At 38.3% G+C, this 17839-nt stretch overlaps 1 protein-coding gene across 1 annotated transcript; it reads right to left on the bottom strand.

Moving 5' to 3' along the window:
- Nucleotides 1-1428: 1428 nt before the first annotated feature.
- LOC128369550 (microtubule-associated serine/threonine-protein kinase 3-like) lies at nt 1429-15758 on the bottom strand. The gene is made up of 10 exons (XM_053330626.1): nt 15626-15758; nt 3596-3771; nt 3388-3473; nt 3040-3248; nt 2724-2862; nt 2482-2614; nt 2231-2396; nt 1971-2072; nt 1710-1832; nt 1429-1520 (listed from the first exon to the last, which is right to left on the bottom strand). Exons 1-10 carry the CDS (start codon nt 15756-15758, stop codon nt 1429-1431), a joined length of 1359 nt encoding a protein of 452 aa, XP_053186601.1.
- Between the last annotated feature and the right edge of the window lie 2081 nt (nt 15759-17839).

Here is a 17839-nt window from a genome sequence, read left to right on the forward strand (position 1 = left end):
ACCTTAGGGAACAATACTCTGGCATCAATCGAGTTAGTGTTCAAGACACATTGGACAGATCAAGACGCTACCAACTGCATAAGGCTACCTTTGGAAACAAACCCATTCCAAAATCCATTAAAGCCAAAGCAGCTCAAGATCGCCACCAGATAGACCTTCTTGACATGGGGAAATAGAAAGTCTAGCATGGCCGAGCCACGTATATATACATCCTGACCGTAATAGATGTATTTAGCAGATACACATGGCTAAGAGTAAACACAGCACTGAGACACCAGACACCTTGAGTACAAGAAAGAAAGGAATTCAAAGGTGTAGTACAATAACTCATGGAATCCCTTCAGGTGAAAATAATCAGAGCTCACCATATCATCCCCAGAGCCAGGGTAAAGTGGAGAAAAGCCACTGTGTACTATGGAAAAGATCATGTATGACTTAGTCAACTATCATCAAGGAGGAGTCAAATTGGTCAAACATTTACCAGTTTATTCCAGGGTAATGAATGAAGACCCAAATGAGGTTTTGAGTTGGATGTCTCATTTTCAGGTATACTATGGAAGAAAAAGTCATAGATTGTCCAGTCCGTTAACCTGTTCCCCAACCTGAATTTAATGAAGAACAATGTCTACCACAACACTAAATTCTGCCCACCCAAAAGCACAGGTTTTTATTGAGGAGAAGCGAATAAAGATTAGGAGAAGGGCGCAAAAGGCAATACACCGCTGCACAGAGATTCCAAAAGGTACTTTGTGAAACCAGGTTTAGTTGTGAAAAGAAACCTAAAGTTGCACAAATATAAGGTTCAGTTTCATATGCCAAATAGCCCAACTGCAAACACAAAAGTGGTTTTCAGTGTCTGATGTCACATGTGTGACAAGACTAGAAGAAAGGCAGCACCCAAAGTCTCAGCCCAAAACAGTTCAATAAATGCACCTGATTGGCGTTTTGAAACTTAAATAAAGTTAAATTGGTATATCAGTTCAGCTCAATTATTACATTTACTAAGGATTTTTTTTCTACCAGACCATTCAGGACTTTCATTACGTTATTGGTAAGTTATTACGTTATTGGCCTATTACATATTAAAAAGGGCAAATTTATTACGTTATCAGTCATTATTACATTATCGGCTGTTATTACGTTATTGGCTTCTACATGCACTTTCATTCAGCTGCTGTCTACCTAAATGACCCCTACTGTTAGTAGTTCAAAAAGCTTATTTACAACCAGTTTGTTTTTGTTTTATTTTTTTAAGTTGAAAGTACAGGAAAGAAAGAAAGCAAAAAAGAAAGAACAAGACAAAAGACGTATGGAAATGTTTTGCTGCCACACCAGAAAAAGAAAAATCAGTATCAGAAAAAAGATCAATAATGTCATCATGGTGGACCCCTCGTCCTCCTCACTGGACAGCAGATGAGGTGGATGTCTTCATCCACCTCCTAAAAACTGAAGGACGACGGGAAGTTCCACCGGTGAGTCCTTATCATCGCCATCTGTCTGGCTCTTCTGGTCTGCGTGGGCTGTAGACAACACATAGTCCATGGTAACAACAGTCATGCATTATGTTATGAAAAATGGCAGACATGATATTTATCTACAACTCCCAGCATGCATCAGTGAAAAAGAAGTAGACTGAAAGTCACAATTTTAGCAAAGTAAAAGTCCTCCAGTGATTCTGGAGACATGAGTAAAGCTTTGTTGGTACTTACAATCAAAGTATCTGGTGTCCTCCTTAGTTTTTAACTGGGGAACGAATAGGGGCTCGTCATACAGGAGGTGTTCCCAGTGCACCCACCTGAAAAATGGGTGACTCTTCACTGCGCTGGCTCCTCCTACAGAACAAGTGAGACAAACAGACATTGTATATCAACACATCTTGGTATGTACTACAGATGAATTGTGTATGTCTGGAAACAATGACTATTCCTGTCTTCATCCTTATCTTCATCATTAGTAAATGTGACACTAACCTGTACCCAGCCTTTCCTTCGGGTCCTTCTGCAGGAGAAGGGTGATCAGGTCCTTGGCAGCGGCTGGTGGGGCACCCTTCCCCTCTGGCCAGATGATGTCATCTGAGGAAAAATAAAGCACATGTCAGAGTTAAAAGTTTAGCTCCATCCAAGTAGCATAATGCACATTTTAATCATCTTTTAAAATAAATAAAGTTCAATTTAGATCTGCAAGCATGACTTAAATGTAGAAAGAGATGAACAGAAGTTAAGATTCTTACCTTCGAGCACGTGGTTGAAGATCTCCTCAACGGTCTTTCCGTAGAACGGAGGTTTTCCCACCAGGAACTGATACAGGATGATCCCCATTGCCCACCAGTCCACAGGTTTCCCATAGCCCACCTGCTGGATGGTCTCTGGGGAAAAATAAATAGGACTACCTACCATCTGAAGGTAGGAAACAGAACATGATAAGAACAACAATCCAGCTTTGAGCTCAAATAAGCACAGAAGAGAAAAATCAAAGGCTTACCTCTTTGTCGGTGAACTCCTTGACAATCCTGCTCACTGATGGTTTCTGTAGATCATCCGCTATGTTGAGTGGACCGATTTTGGACAGTCCAAAATCTGCCACCTTGATGTGGCCAGAGGAAGTGATCAACATGCTACAACAAGAGAAATCACAAACATGTCTCGTGTTAGATTACACACCAAACGTAGATTAAGTTATAGGAATTAAGAATTCAAAGTTTCTGTGAATTCAGGTTGACTCACTTTGCAGGTTTGAGGTCCCTGTGGATGATTCCATAGCTGTGCAGGTACTGGAGAGCCATGGTGGTCTCTGCGATGTACGACGTGGCCATGAGAACAGGAAAATGCCCCCGGTCTTTGAGTAAGGAGGCACAATCCCCACCTAAAAAGGACAGGTGGAGAGTTAAAGACAGAACACGTCAGGTCAGATGTCATGTTTAGATCTTCTCAGTGTGTGTTGGGTGGGTACCACGGATGGGGAGTCCATAGATAATACAGGAAAGTGAGTTTAAAGCTCATTTATCTGCTCTATACCTGTCTAAACAAACAACCTCCTTACCTGCTACATATTCCATTACCATACGGAGGTCTCTCTTCGTCTCAAATGTGCAAAACATTGAGACTAAATAGGGGTTCTCGGTATAAGTGAGGATGGCTCGGTCAACCAGCACCTGCTCGATGTCTACCTCCGTGGTTAAATTCTGCCATTTTATCACCTTCATGGCAAAGGTTTTACGTGTCTGCTTGTGGCGGACAAGATTCACAGACCTGCACACGAGGGAAAAGGAAACATGAGCAGCTTATAATACAGAACATCAGCTCTGAAAACATTCTTCAGTATGAAAACCTTTTAACTGAACTCTCTGTGGAGTCCAAACAGTCTGTTAGAATGTAAAGTCTTACTCACCCAAAGCTGCCACCGCTGAACCTTTTGATGATGTCGAAATCGCTCTCCTCTGGTTTTTTGGGTGGAGGACAGCAGACTGAGCGAATCTAAATCAAACACATAAAAGAGACACAATCTCTGTTATAAATGAATCAACTAAATACAAAAAGTATTCACTATAAACTAAGGGATGTGTGTGTTTCTTAGAATCAGAAAATGAAACACGTACCTCATGGAGGACTTTCTCCAGTTTGTCCTGGAGATCCACGAAGAACAGTGGGAAGACCAGTTCATTCTGGTTTGCGGTCTCACACTCATTGGACAGCTCCACCAGCTGCCTCTGAACAAACTTGAGGGCAAATTTAGCCTGACGCAGACCCCTGTTGGTGAACATTTTCACTGAGACTGAACAAGAATAGAAGAAAGAATTTAAAATCAGGATTATTATTTCTGTTTTAAGCACAAGTTAAAAATCAAAGACTGTAAAAGTTACATTAGACAACTTGAATTAAATGAGAGCAAATTTGAAGGATTAAGTATGAAACAAAAATTTTACAGAATATTAAATAAGTGAGACAATGAAAGCATGAATGTAGCTGTTACTTAATCTGATAATATGATGGCATGTGAGGCCAGGAGATACACGTCTGGATGTGTCAATAAACATCTGTATCACAACACTGGAGGATTTCCGCTCAATGATAAACCGGACTGTAGTAGAGACGCTCGGAAATGACATCATCCAGATCAGAGGTTAGTAGGTCAACCTACAGACCTTGGATGTTGATAACATGCTACCACAGGCTCGGAGGGGAATAGCAACGTATCATAACTAAATATTGGAGAAATGAACTAGTTTGGCGGCAGATAATGCGTTATATAGAGGCTGTGCTTCGGTGCCCTGTGTACTCGCATTATATGGATATACGCGGAGCTCCACTGGAGCTAATTTCATCCGAACGGCTCCAAATGACACCAAAGTTGTCTGGGTGAGTAAATGATTGTATTTTATGCTAGAAATAAGGTCCAGGTTGTAAAAAACGGTAATTATCCTTTAACATTAGTGTTAGCTTGTTCTCCTGTTACTATTGTAGTAACAACTAAGTACTTACATTTCCAAAGTATAGATGAATCGATAGTGGCAGTTATAACTGCAGCTACATATTTGTGAGTTTTCTTATCGTTAAATAATCAAGTTAAGGTGGAATGTAACCAACTACATTTACTTTCAGTGTACTTTTTACTCGTTACTTTTCTGATTACAATATTCATTTGAGTACCCAGCAGTGTCCTCATTGGATTACCTTTACATTAAAATGCTTCCTACCTTTATGTGGCAGTGCTAAGTTTGGAAATGATTAATGTCACAACTACGCCACCTGGGAACTGAACTCCAGGAAATCAGTTACTTATAACCTTTAGTTCAACAATAAACCAGGCAGGCAAATACACTCACTGAGGGGCAGATGTGATTCCACATTAAAAAGTTTTATTGATAAAACTGAAGAAAATAAGCTGAAAGACAAAAAAAGACAACACTGAGATAAGATATAAAAAGGGTTATTTTATTACAAAATCAGTTACTCTAATGACAATCTTTTGACACTAAAATACAAATTCAAAGAAAACCAAACATAAGAGGACTGGGACTAGCAGGTGGGGTGGTAGACTACACAGGGGTAAACATGCAAACGGGTGAAACATGTGTCCCAGTGCCCTTAAACATAGCATGCAGTAAAAGGGACTTAACCCAGGGTGACTAGCCGCCCCCTGCAGACTCGACCACAGCTCCTCTAAATCAAAGAAACAAAGCTGAAAACAGGGTTCAACAAAATAAAACCAGTTGGCCCACTCCATGTTACAGCTCTTTTAAGGCTGTACTATAAGGGACAAGCAACAAAGCAGTAGCAGGTCGCAACAAAAGAAGAAAATGAATTTGCCACCTGCATACACAATAACAATAAGATGTCTGGGCCCCCACTTACCACCATCATGAGAAGGTGACACCTACAGGGAGGCTCTGTCAGGGCACATGGCAGCCAGAGGAAGGACAATGGGAGACAGGTGCCTTAAACAATCTAACGCTGATTATGGGAGGTTCAGAGGAGGGGCCACGCCTGGGAACTGAGGGAAACATACCCCACTGCATTACAAGACAATGGTTTAGCTTACTGATGTTTAAATAAGATTTTAATCATTTATGTTCAGCCGTTAGCCTTTGGTTATGAAAACAAACATCTTTCCTTTCCATTCTTCCAAAAACACACACAAGAGCTGCAGGTACAACAAAATAAATAAACACAAATATAACACAAATCACAAACACAACAATCTGTCAAACTCCATGTACAGGTAGGCATCAATAAAAACATTCACTAACATAATTATCAAATAAAAATCACAAGAAACGTAAATCTAACATAGCATTTAACTGTTGTACATTTAACCGTTGCTTTCAACCATTATATAATATTTGTTCTTAATCAGGCTAATCTGTAGCTAATGGTAAAGATATTACGTATAATACATATATAAAAATACAACAAAAAAATGTGATTAAAAACATTTTAGAAAATGGAAATAAAAGCTTACAGGAAGTGGATGAGGGAACTAAATGAAAGATAAGGTTTTGAAATTATTATTAAAGTCAGTGTAAAGAAAGAATAAATATGTGTTCTGAGTTTGACATACCACAGAAAAGTGTGTTGTTAACCACCCTGCCAAATTTGAATGATTAAAAAAATCACCAAATATATGAAATTAGCTTCAAAGTTGTGTAAAAATCAGCCTCTATCTCTGCTCCCAAACACTGTGGGAGTGCCCGCTGAGTTCACTGAAACCCCGCCCCCTACCAAGTGTCACCTGTCAATCAAAGTCACCACCTCTACCAGAAACATGGACGCTATGTCTGAGAGCTTTCTGCTGCTAGCTCAGCGGTTAACTCGGCAGCTAAGTGGCTAGCTGTAGACTGTAGTAGTAGTAGTGTGTGCTGAATGTATTTATACCTCTACAGCAGCAGGGGAGGATTTATGCTAACGCAGCGGTGATTTTCAGACCTGCCCACTAAATCCTGAACACAGAAATGTTGAAACACAGTTTGTGAAGCCTAGCTCCACAATTCAAATCTAAATGATTGAAATGCTTTTTACACATTTTTTTAGAAATACATTTATGACTTATTTAATGTGTTTAGAAGAACATGTCTGAATTCACTTCACATATGTCGGTGGGGGGGTGCGTACTTTATTATAACAAATATTTCAAATACTACTCATGCCATATGTTATTTAAAAATAAAGTTATTTAAAAAAAAAAAGAGGAAACGGATACCGCCGATAGTGTTGCTCCCCCACTCTGCAGTCTGTTAAAGTCTGTATTTTTCCTAGAAATGAAATATAACGATTATAAATTATTTAAGATAGGCGTAGGTGTTTGATACACATTGTTGTCCGACTCGTTCATAGGAGAGAACGGGAGAGTTCACTCAGTAGGTAAGTTTTAATTAAAAGTTTTCCAATACAGTGAGCCCTCGCTATAACACGGTTCACATTTCACGGCTTCGCTATTTCACGGATTTTTTTAGTGCAGTTTTTTATGCTTTTTTTTACAGTGCATTGTGTTCTGCATCCTGATTGGCTAAGGGACTATAGAGCAATGTCAACAGTCTCTGTGCCTCGTCTCTGTACAGCTTGCCAAATTTACGTTTGCAAATTTTCTGTGCTGAATTTTCTCCATGACAAAACCCACAATGTCGACGAGGGTGGCATGTCTGTTTATAAGAATCTTCTTGCCCAGAAGAAAAAAGAGCGCCAACAACTACCCATAACTATGTTCTTCTCTCGGAAAAAGACACCTGCACCACAGCCTTGAGTAGAAGACGCTACAGCGGAGCGGAGTCAGGACGAAGAGGCACAGTCAGAGGAACTGTGAAATACGCGTCAGTCAGTATTGATTATTAAAATGATTATTTTATAGTATTTCTAAAAACTATCATAGTTATTTGTAAGGTAACGTTTATATTTCTATTTCTTAAACAAATGCTTGGGCCTGAAAACAGGTTTTGATCTTTGGTTTCATTCTATAGTACAGTATTGTATTGTATAATAATAAAAAAATAAAAAATAAAGCTGACTACTTCACGGATTTCGCCTATCGCGGGTTCTTTTTGGAACGTAACCCCCGCGATAAACGAGGGTTCACTGTACAAGATGTACAATGACAGGTGCGAACGAGGTAGATTACATCACCCCATCGGCGATGGCTGTCAAGCATCCATCGGACCAACCCTATGGTATAGTAGTAGTATTATTGTCTCATCCTGCTATTACTATGTTTACTTAAAACAAATAGCTCAATACTTCATCCACCACTGCATAAGATAGAACTTTTGGGTGAGTGGTATTTTTTATTTTATTTCACTTTTTTTTGGTACTTTTCTGTGCTCGATTTGTCCAAAACAGACAAACTGCAGCAGTGTTAGAAAGTTTCATGTACTAGAATTTCATTTGCACATATAGAGAAATACAAAATGATAAGTAATATTATTCAGAAATGTTGTTTTCGACTAAGAGGGTCCTGATGGCTTTGCTGAGAATAGATTTTCATGGCGAGAGCATTTTACTTTTGCAAAAGAGCTGTTCATGTGCTATGACCAGCTTGGTGTTTGAGAAGAAACCAGGCAGCCAGGACATTTGGTGGAGAGATTATGTATGTTGTGTGTGTGTGTGTGTGTGTGTGTGTGTGTTGATGTAAGAAACTAATTTTCAGTTCTTGCCAGCATGCATACTTGATATTTGGCAATGGTATGTTGGACAAACATTTGTGTATATATACAGTTTCTCTTTGTCTGTGTTTCTCTTCAATTTACACAGATGCTCTAACTCTATTTCACTACTAAGATCACTTTTATGAACTGGCGTAGCTTATCCAACAGCCGGCACAACATCAAGCCAACATGTGCTTCTGAATTTCAATGCAGGAAAATATAGCAGTGTTCAGGAAATGTCTCATTTCTCCTAAACTATCTACAAATTGGGTTTCTAAATGCATTTACGGTGCAGCCTAAAGCATGCCGAGAAAAACATGGTGCTGTATGATAACTGATCATATTCATTGCATGTTATGTAATGATGTTATAATGACTCATATCCACTCATGGAAAAGGAAAGTGAGGTTATATAAATATTTATCCTAATAATTTCAAAGGAGAGAAGAGAAATCTGAACATCTGCACCCTACACCTGGAATTTAAATATGTTAGTTTGTTGCAGTGAAGGGTTTGAAACATTTACAATATAAATACAAACTGCTTCAGATTCACCACTGTTCATTCATCACTGACTCTACTCCTGCACTTAATGAGAGTGAAAGATTTACACACTTCATCTTCATCTATCTGTAGCTCAAAGCTCTCAACCATGTCTTGTAACTCAGAGAGTTCATGATTGAAGTTGTGTGAGTCAAACCTTAGAGACAACTTATTAAACACATTTGCAAATTCACTCCCAAACAGAGCAGAGCACATTTTTCTTTTTCTGACCAAAGATTTGAGATGTTTCAGTCTGTACACATTTTACCATTCCTCAGTTTACTCTCAACTCTATATTTTAAGAAGTAACTAGTTTTAACTCCTTTCTTAAGGCATTTCTGGGTGTGTCTACCTAATGAACCTTTAATTTCTCCTGGTATATCATCTGTTTAAGAAACATCTCATTTAAGAAATGATTAAACACAATGTCTCAGGAATGACAAGATAATTCATCCAAAACAGGCATGTCCAAACTATTCCATAAAGGGCCATGTGTCTGCAGGTTTATGTTCCAACCAAAATTTGAACATTCAGAAACATTTATGTAGTCCCCAAAATGAGTCTTCATTCCATATCCTTCCTCTCTGTTTCTTCTCTCTGTAGACTGGAACTAATGAACAGTGTTATGATCCAAGGTGCCTAGAGAAACTTTGCAATATGATGTTTAGGCTCCCCTGATAGTCTCATAACAAAGATCCAAAGATACCATGTCTCAAGGTACTCAAGAAAACCACTAAGGGACTTAATGGATTAATGATTAAAATCCCCCTTAATAATATCAGGTGCATCAGGGAATGTGCTCTGCAAACACTGCATCACTGTAATGATGACTGATTGTGCGTTGTCCATGTTAGCTACAGGATAGATATGAACAACCTAATAAATAATTGGGGGAATTCTCTTGGCAGGTAAAAAGGGGGGAAGAGACACAGTTACTGACTCAGAATTGGGGCAGCACACTGTTAAACAAACAGCCAGTCATACACCAGCGAGTATAGTCTGGATTCAATCTCGTTGGGCCATCCAAAATTATCAATTTCAAGGTTGTAGCTTGAGGACAGAAACGGTAGTCAAGTCCATCACTTTCCTTAAAGACGGCACATTAGCGAGCACACAGTAATAGAGGACAGAGGTATGCGGCACAGATTTTGTCTCTGTAGTCTCTGGCACAGTCCTCCCTTCCTTCCCCTCCTTCTCACCCAAACAGTACCGGTTCTAGTTGGGTACGTTCCAAGGCCTCCCTTCCAAAATCTCTAGTGGTATAATAGTGCCTGACTCCATTGCTCCATTGCCAGAATGACAGCACTGAGTAAGACATTTCTGGCTTTACTTGAGTCTATGAGGCTGGTCATACTTTTGCAGGCCAAACCAGATCTAAAGACAAATGTCACAGTATAATTCACAATCTCCGTGATGGTGAGATGACAACGGAGCGGCCATCAGGACGAACAAATACACCTTGAGGTAACTGCCTCAGTGATAGCAACATTAATTAGCTTGACAACATGTTGTTAGATGATGATATTGTAGACAAAAGTGAATATAACCTGCTACAGAGGTTTGTGTTGAGTGTGAGGTGGCAGGGGAAAAAGGGGGGGGGTTCTGGGAAATCACTTTAGGCTAAACACTGTAGTTTAGCCTAAAGGCCCATTTATGCTCAACAACGATGTTACCGTCACTGCTCACATACTTCCCTGTGTCCTTTACGTTGGCATGGATGTTAACTAATACATCCACCAGGGGGCAGCCCAGAGTCAAAAACAAACATGGCGACTGTGGAGGAGATACTGATAATGTTCCTCTTGCATAAAAGACAAAAACGATATGTTTAAAGTTTCTAACCAACTCGCACAACCTTTCCTCAAAAAGTTCCACCATTGTTATTTCCTCTTCATGTCTCACTAGAGCTACGTATTTAGTAGTGACAGCAACACTGCCCCCCCCCCCCATGTTTTCCGGGGTGGTACTGCTCCATTTGTTACGTATCCGTAAGCTTTATGGAAACGTGCAGGAATACGGACAAAATGAACACAGAGCACGGACAGAAAGATCCGTCCATATCCGTATCCCTATTTAACGTTGAGCATAAATGGGCCTTAAGAGGACACAATTTTGATCTAAGACAGAGTCACACCACAGTACAACTGCTTTTTGCTTGATTGAGAGCAAGATTTAAGTCCAGCTTGAGCTCATAAATGCTTGACCAATTTGAGCTAACTCAAACCAGTTTAAACCAGGTAGTGGCTCAGAACTGTTGGATGGTTTAACTGGTGACCAGCTGGTAGACCAGTTTTGTGTATCTGGTTTGAACTTGGTTTTTGACAGCTGGTAGGCCGGCTACCAGCACTGAGTTGGTGACTGGTTTACCAGCTGTTAAAACAGAACTCAAACCATACAAAACCAGATGCACAAAACTGGTCTACCAGCTGATCACCAGTTAAACCAGCTTGGGTAAGCTGACTCAGCAGGTAAATCCAGCAACTGACCAACTAAGGTTTGATTGGTCAAAACATCATTTAATAGTAACAGCTCTCCCAACTTCAGACACATTTCAATATTGATAATTGTCAACTGTCTTCTTGTAGACTCACCCCTGTCAGTCCACAATGACAGAAGAGAAAATATTAGTCTGACTTTGTGAAGCTCATGTTTCTGTTTAACCTCTATAAGCTGTCCAGCCTTTTAAATTATCAGCATATATTAACAAAAAACAATGTAATTCTAAGTACACTTGCAGCAGTTATTCATTCTGTAGCATTACACTTAATAAACACAGCAATGGAGAAGCTTGTTGACATTCTTGTAATAGAAGAATGACTTAAGTTCCAAATGTAAATGCTGTTCATCCTTTCAGTAGAGCTCCACACACTTGAGGAATCTACAATAAGGAACATTGGAGCTTCTCGTGGTGGAACAACACTTCACTAATACGCTGCATGTTGGTTGGAGCTTTAAATAGCCACCCATCTGTGTGTTTTGTGGAAGCATAAAGCTGCATGGATTACATGAATTATTTGCATAAGAATGTTTACATTGAATATTTGTAGTTGTCATGCACTGTGTTGTTGATGACATGATTTCTGTGTCTTTCAATGACTTTGATTTAAAGTTCACTCTTAGGTTTGTTCATAGATTGCATAATTGTGTAAAATGCAACATTAGCATTGATACAGACCCACACATCTCTTAATCAACAAAGTATTTAGAGCAGAAGCATCATTCAGAAATATTATAACATTATAACAAGAGTTGTTTTAGAATAAAGACTGTTTGAAGATATATGCAGATAAAGTTTATACATTCAATAAAAAAATATTACAATTAAATACATTAAACATGATTGCCTATTAGTATTCCTGTTCTGTTTTGCAATCCCAAAGAGAAAGTGTAATAACCAGAATAGTGTGTTGGCCAACTAGTATCAACACTCCTGCAAGCAAAGACAACAGGATTCTGAATGTGGTTTATATTTGCACCATAAGCATGCTGGAATCCAACTTTTAATGAACACTGTATTCTAAACATCATTAATTATTTCACATGAAGCCAAAATTCATTATTTTCTTTATTTCAATAGTTTTTTATGTTGTTTAATTAATAATTTAAAAAACTGAAACATTACATAAGGTTTTTCAAACATTTTAATGTTTCAATCATTTTTCTAGCATTGATTCCACATTATGTTTAAATTTCTTTCAAAGGTTTTCCACAACTTTTGTTAAATGTGGTTTTCATGTATTTAAATAATGAAAGAGCTTATTACTCACTCAATGTTGGAAGTTTTTCACCATCTAGCCAATATGCAAAAAGGGATATTTTCCATATTTAATAAGCCCTCCATTGTTTCATCTATAAACATAAAGAATTCACAGTTTTAAAAGTCAGTTGTTGAAGTATTTTATTCTCTTTAACCATCTAAAGAGCAGTTAGCCAGTAGATTCATATATCAGCCATCTACATTACTTATATAGATATACTGTACAGATTTTAATGCATAATAAGTAACAGGGGACATGTTTTCAAGTATAATTTCCATAAAAATGTGTATATTCTGTATATACATTGCCCTCTATTTCTAATGTAATAGTTCAAATAGTGCAATTATTTATTTGTTGTTGTCAGTGTTGTTTCTTAATTTAACTTTGATATATGTAAGTTCAATAACAAATGAACCATTTTGGTCATATAATGTGTGGATTCAATTGTATTTAGCATTATTTTCAATACGCATTCTTTTAATATTGGATTCTTCAACATCTAAAAAGAATGTGTCTTTTCTATAAATGATAAATTATATATATTTCTTTTCCCCGGGTTCACAATAATTTCTACAATTGATTTTACAGTTTCAAAAGAGACGTATGTACAAGAAGAAGATTGAACAGGAGGTACAGGTAATGTTAAAGTGTTATGAGTGTAACCAGAGAACAGAGGTAATAAGGCAGTTTTTGCTGTAGAGTCTTATAAATAAACAATATACAATGCAGCTCCTTTCTGTTTGTTAAAGAGGTCAATCCCACCTTTTCATATAAGATGCTGCGTGAGGAATTTATCAGCTGTAATGAAGCACAGAGAGTCAAGAGGCATTAAGGTGGAGGGAGAAGCATGCATATATATGTATCTATAATGTTACTGTGATCAAGTGCAGACATAATTGTAGACCAGTAGAAGAGAAAAAATATTTGTTTCAATACAAAAATCCCTTTTTGACTTTCACGTTTCTTGATAGGTGTTCTTTACCTCTTATTATGATTTTTGTGACTACCCCTTTCCCCTCATCCTCTTCATTTAGCTCTCATTCTTCCTAACCTTTGTTCTCTCGCTCTGTCTCTTCCTCTTATCTACATCCCCATCGCCTCTACACATCCCTCCCCTCCTTCTCTCTTCTCCCTCATCATCTTATTTTTTTCTTAACTGCATCATGTCTTTGATCTCCATGAGCTCTTGTGTGGTATCGGAAGTTCTACAGCAGTCGAAGAAGGGCACTGTACCGCCCACAATGTGTGTGGGTGTGGGCATGAGAGCAAGGAAGAGAGAGAGAGAGACAGAGTAGCAAAGCATTGTGCTGGTTGTATGTAATGGAACTTAAGGGTCATGAATGAAGGTGTCACGCATGGCAGGTGTGTTTTACCGAGCGGAGAGTGGCTGATTGAGTGCAGCCGGTGTAATGTGAAGTACAAATCTGTGACATTTTCTACTTTCTTCCAATGAGACGAATCTCATAATTTAAAAGCAGCAGTTGTGATCGTAGGACGGGATTCAGAAAAAAGGAAATAAAAACAGGAAGGAGGGCACACACTGAGCTTCCTGCTGCTGCCTCAGAGAGTCTTCAACAGCACAAATTGAAGCTCTTAATTACTGCTTCTAGTTCAAATTAATAACTCAAATATTGCAGTTTTCATTCATGGGATTAATGTAAAATTAAAATTATTTTCTTCATTTATTATTTATTTATATTTTTTTTTACAAAATAAGCTGTTGAAATTAAATGAAAATTTGAAAATAGGGGGAAAAAACTCTACTCATCAAGTGAGTACTAAGTTACTAAGAATGGAGTAACCCAAGCACCCGCTCCAGTTGATTGGCCAGTTTGGCCATCATTCCACTTCTTTGTGTCACAATCTGACTTCATAGTTTCCTATTTGTGTGTGTTTCTCCTGTTAAGTTAAAACCACCATATGTCCAAAACTTTCATTCATGACCAAAGTCCCATCAGCCTAAGCTGTACTTTGTGTTTAGTGCCAGACCCTCAGGAACAGTGCTGGGCTCTGAAGTTATTTTGACATAGTGGCCAAACTGATTAATTGGGTCTGTCATGTGATCCACATTGGTGCAAAAAGCATCCATAATCATAAGAAAAAGAGAAACTGTAAAATGGTAAATACATTTTTACGAGCACAGCTTCATTAAATACCTCGTTTTAAAATCAGAATTTGATTCATTCAGTCCACTAACATTTGAAAAGAGAGAGAGATAGAGAGCTGTTAGCATGGCTGTAGATTCCTACATGGAATGCACTCTAAGCACAGGTGCCAACTTATAAGAAAGACTCTCAGTGCTTGTATGAAAATATTAAAGCAGACCTAATATGCTTTTCCCTATTTTCAGTTATAGATATAATGTTAAAATGTCAGATGTTTATATTAAACCTAGCCAAAGTGTCAAATATTCAGATAAATATATGTGAGCACAAAGGCTTCAGACTTCTCTGAAAGCTCAATTTCCAACAGTTCTTTTCTACTTCTTTGTACAGCAGTTTTTATCTGTCTTACTCTATTTATACTTCAAATTCAACCTTTTTATTTTGCCATGTGTTGCTTTTATATTCTGTCTTGATGCATACATACAGTATGTAAAGCATTTTGAATTGCCTTGTTGTTGAAGTGTGCTACACAAATGAATTACTTTCAGCTTATTACTGATGTAATAACTACTGCTGCAAAAGCACAGCTTTAGAGATGTGGTTTCCTATACTGGCAAAGATTAAAAGCTACATCGACAAACATTACCCTTTCAAATGTTTACCCAAGCGTAACTCACTCTAGTCTGCATTAAAACAGAGAGCCTCTACAGTGTTATATTACAGGCAACCAAAAGGTATATTATAAAGTTCAAGTTCAGCATCACACATTGCATCTAGCCCTGTAATAGTTTTAAATATGATAAATATGATAATTTTATTACTACAGTTAATGCTTGTTTTCTTCAGTCTGTGGATGATCTGAGCACCATTTATTACCTGTTCTTCCACATAAATCAAGCATGCAATAGTCTTAGACTGCCCAAAAATGGAAAATGACAATGAGTTTCAGCAAGTGTCCTAGAATTATAAAATTGATGTTAACGTGACAGCAATCTCTAGCCGGAGTAAAAGAGGTAATCAGGTGATTGTAACATCTAGCTCCTGAGTCTATGCATTCTTGCTTATTTCCTGTTTTATTTTGTAATCACCTTTGCCTCTTGTGTTGGAGATCTTCACTTCCTGTCCTCCTGCCCCACCCTGATTAGTGTCACCTGTGTCTAAGTGTCCCACCTTCTCTTGTGTATTTAGTCTGTGGGCTTCCATTTGTCTCTGCCAGTTCATCTCTTCAGTTTCCTGTAAGCATCTCAGCCTTTTTCTAGCGTATATTCGACCCAGTCTTCAGCCTTTGTTATTCTGATACCTCTGCCTAACCTGACTGCCTGCCCATGTATCCAACCTGCTTATCATTCAACTCTATTGTCAGTCATTACAGTGATGTTATCATAGATTGACAAAGTCTGAGTTTGGAGGAAGTTGAGGTTGGATTGATGGGACAACAAAACGTTGGAACTCAACATGGTAGATCAATGTTCACTTCCTGTTTCCAACTGCAAGTCAACATTGTTTTTCCTTTTTATTACCATGACCAACCTAACCTTAACAACGTTAGGTGACTTTGTTGTTTTGGTTCACTCTCAGCGTTCTCATGAACAGGCAGCTGTTTTCAGAGAAAAGAATCACAACTCAAAGTGAATGACTCCATAACTGCTGATTGTGCACAGAGGAGAACATATTAACTAAAAAGGTGATGATATATCAGTGTTTGCAACTTGGCTCCACTGTCCCCAAGTCACCAAAATCAGTTACTACAGATTTAACCATAGTGTGGTCACAGTCTTTCAATAGTAATTTGGTATTAAGAGGAGAATATATTAACTTAAAAGGTTGATGATATATCAGTGTTTTCAGCTTGGTTCTGCTGCCCCAAGTGGCCAAACACTAGTTACTGCAGATTAAACCATAGTGTGGTCACAGTTCTTCAATAGTAATTTGGTATCATATGATATAAAATGTTTTTGGAAGGTACAGGCAAATGATGTAAGACTGCTGATCAGCAGATCATAAGATGCTTCTGTCTGTTGTTCTGTAGGACTTGTTGATTATTCTTGTGCATGGAGCCAAAATCAGCTGGCCGTATAAAACCATCATTTACTGATAGCCTGGCTAGAGAGTGTGTGGCAAGCAGCTGTTCATCTCTCTGTGTCTCAAAGATCAGTGGGCTTTAAACATTCCCCAACCCCATTTAACTTGTGTTGTGATATTCGGGGTCTGATCTTTGGCTCAGCGTGCCTGGAGAAAACAGAGGGTGATAATAGGTATGTTATCTCCTGACACAGTCATTGCTAGTCCAGATGTTTTGGTCGTCCTGCTCCTGTGCTGTGCAGCTGCAGATCCTCCCATCTCACCACTCCATTGCAACACACAATGGATTTTGTGGTTCTTGGCTTTTTTTAAATTCAATCACATAGCCAATCAAAACCATCTGACACAATTATTATGGACATAGCTGTGGTGCTGCGATGCCATTAAGCACTGAAATACTTCAGTATTACTGGCCTTTTACTTTAGTTTGAACAGACAGAAATGTTTTGATTTATGCTCCTAACTAATGTGTCCTGGTTGCTTTTGCCTTTGTGTCCCATTTAATGTAATTTGTGTGGCTCAGTTATTTGCTGAGTAACTAAGCTACTCTATAACAAAAAAGACATTGCCAGCAATTGACAACATAAGAGCAGCATTCATTCTGACAATATGAGTGTTTTTATGGATTTTGATTGCTGTATTACAATACAAGGGTTTAACATGAACTCCTTTTCAAATTTTCCAGCTTTTTTCTAGTTTTTTTCTGTAATGCATTGAGTTGTGTGTCCTTTATGTAGTGATGTGAGTAATAAGGTCACACAGGTCAGTGTGGTGGTTGGGTGTGCAGCACATTAGACCTTCATGCAGCAGACTGGGTTCATGCCCCATCACAAACTCCAATGCTGAAGTGTTTTTATTGCCTTATCATAACCATACCATAAACATAGCTTATTAACCATAACCACAATCTGTCCCTTTCCTTAATCCACTGCAACTGACATGTGCAAGTATTTTAAAAGGTACAGCAAGTATGTTGTATCTGACATGAAACATCATCTTGCATGTTCAAAAACGTAATTGTTTCATGAGGAAATTTTACATACAGCACCAATTTTACTGTGGTGTCAGAAGACTGCAGTTTTAGTATACCCTCCCAAGCTCTTGTTTGATATGCATTTTTTTATTTCTCTTTGCTATTTGGGCTTATTGGAACCTGATAAGTATAAAAACTAAGCATCATCTTTTGACATGATGCACTTTTAGAGAAAAATGATGTCCAC

Source organism: Scomber japonicus, chromosome 12, assembly GCF_027409825.1.
Source record: "Scomber japonicus isolate fScoJap1 chromosome 12, fScoJap1.pri, whole genome shotgun sequence".
Taxonomy (NCBI): domain Eukaryota; kingdom Metazoa; phylum Chordata; class Actinopteri; order Scombriformes; family Scombridae; genus Scomber; species Scomber japonicus.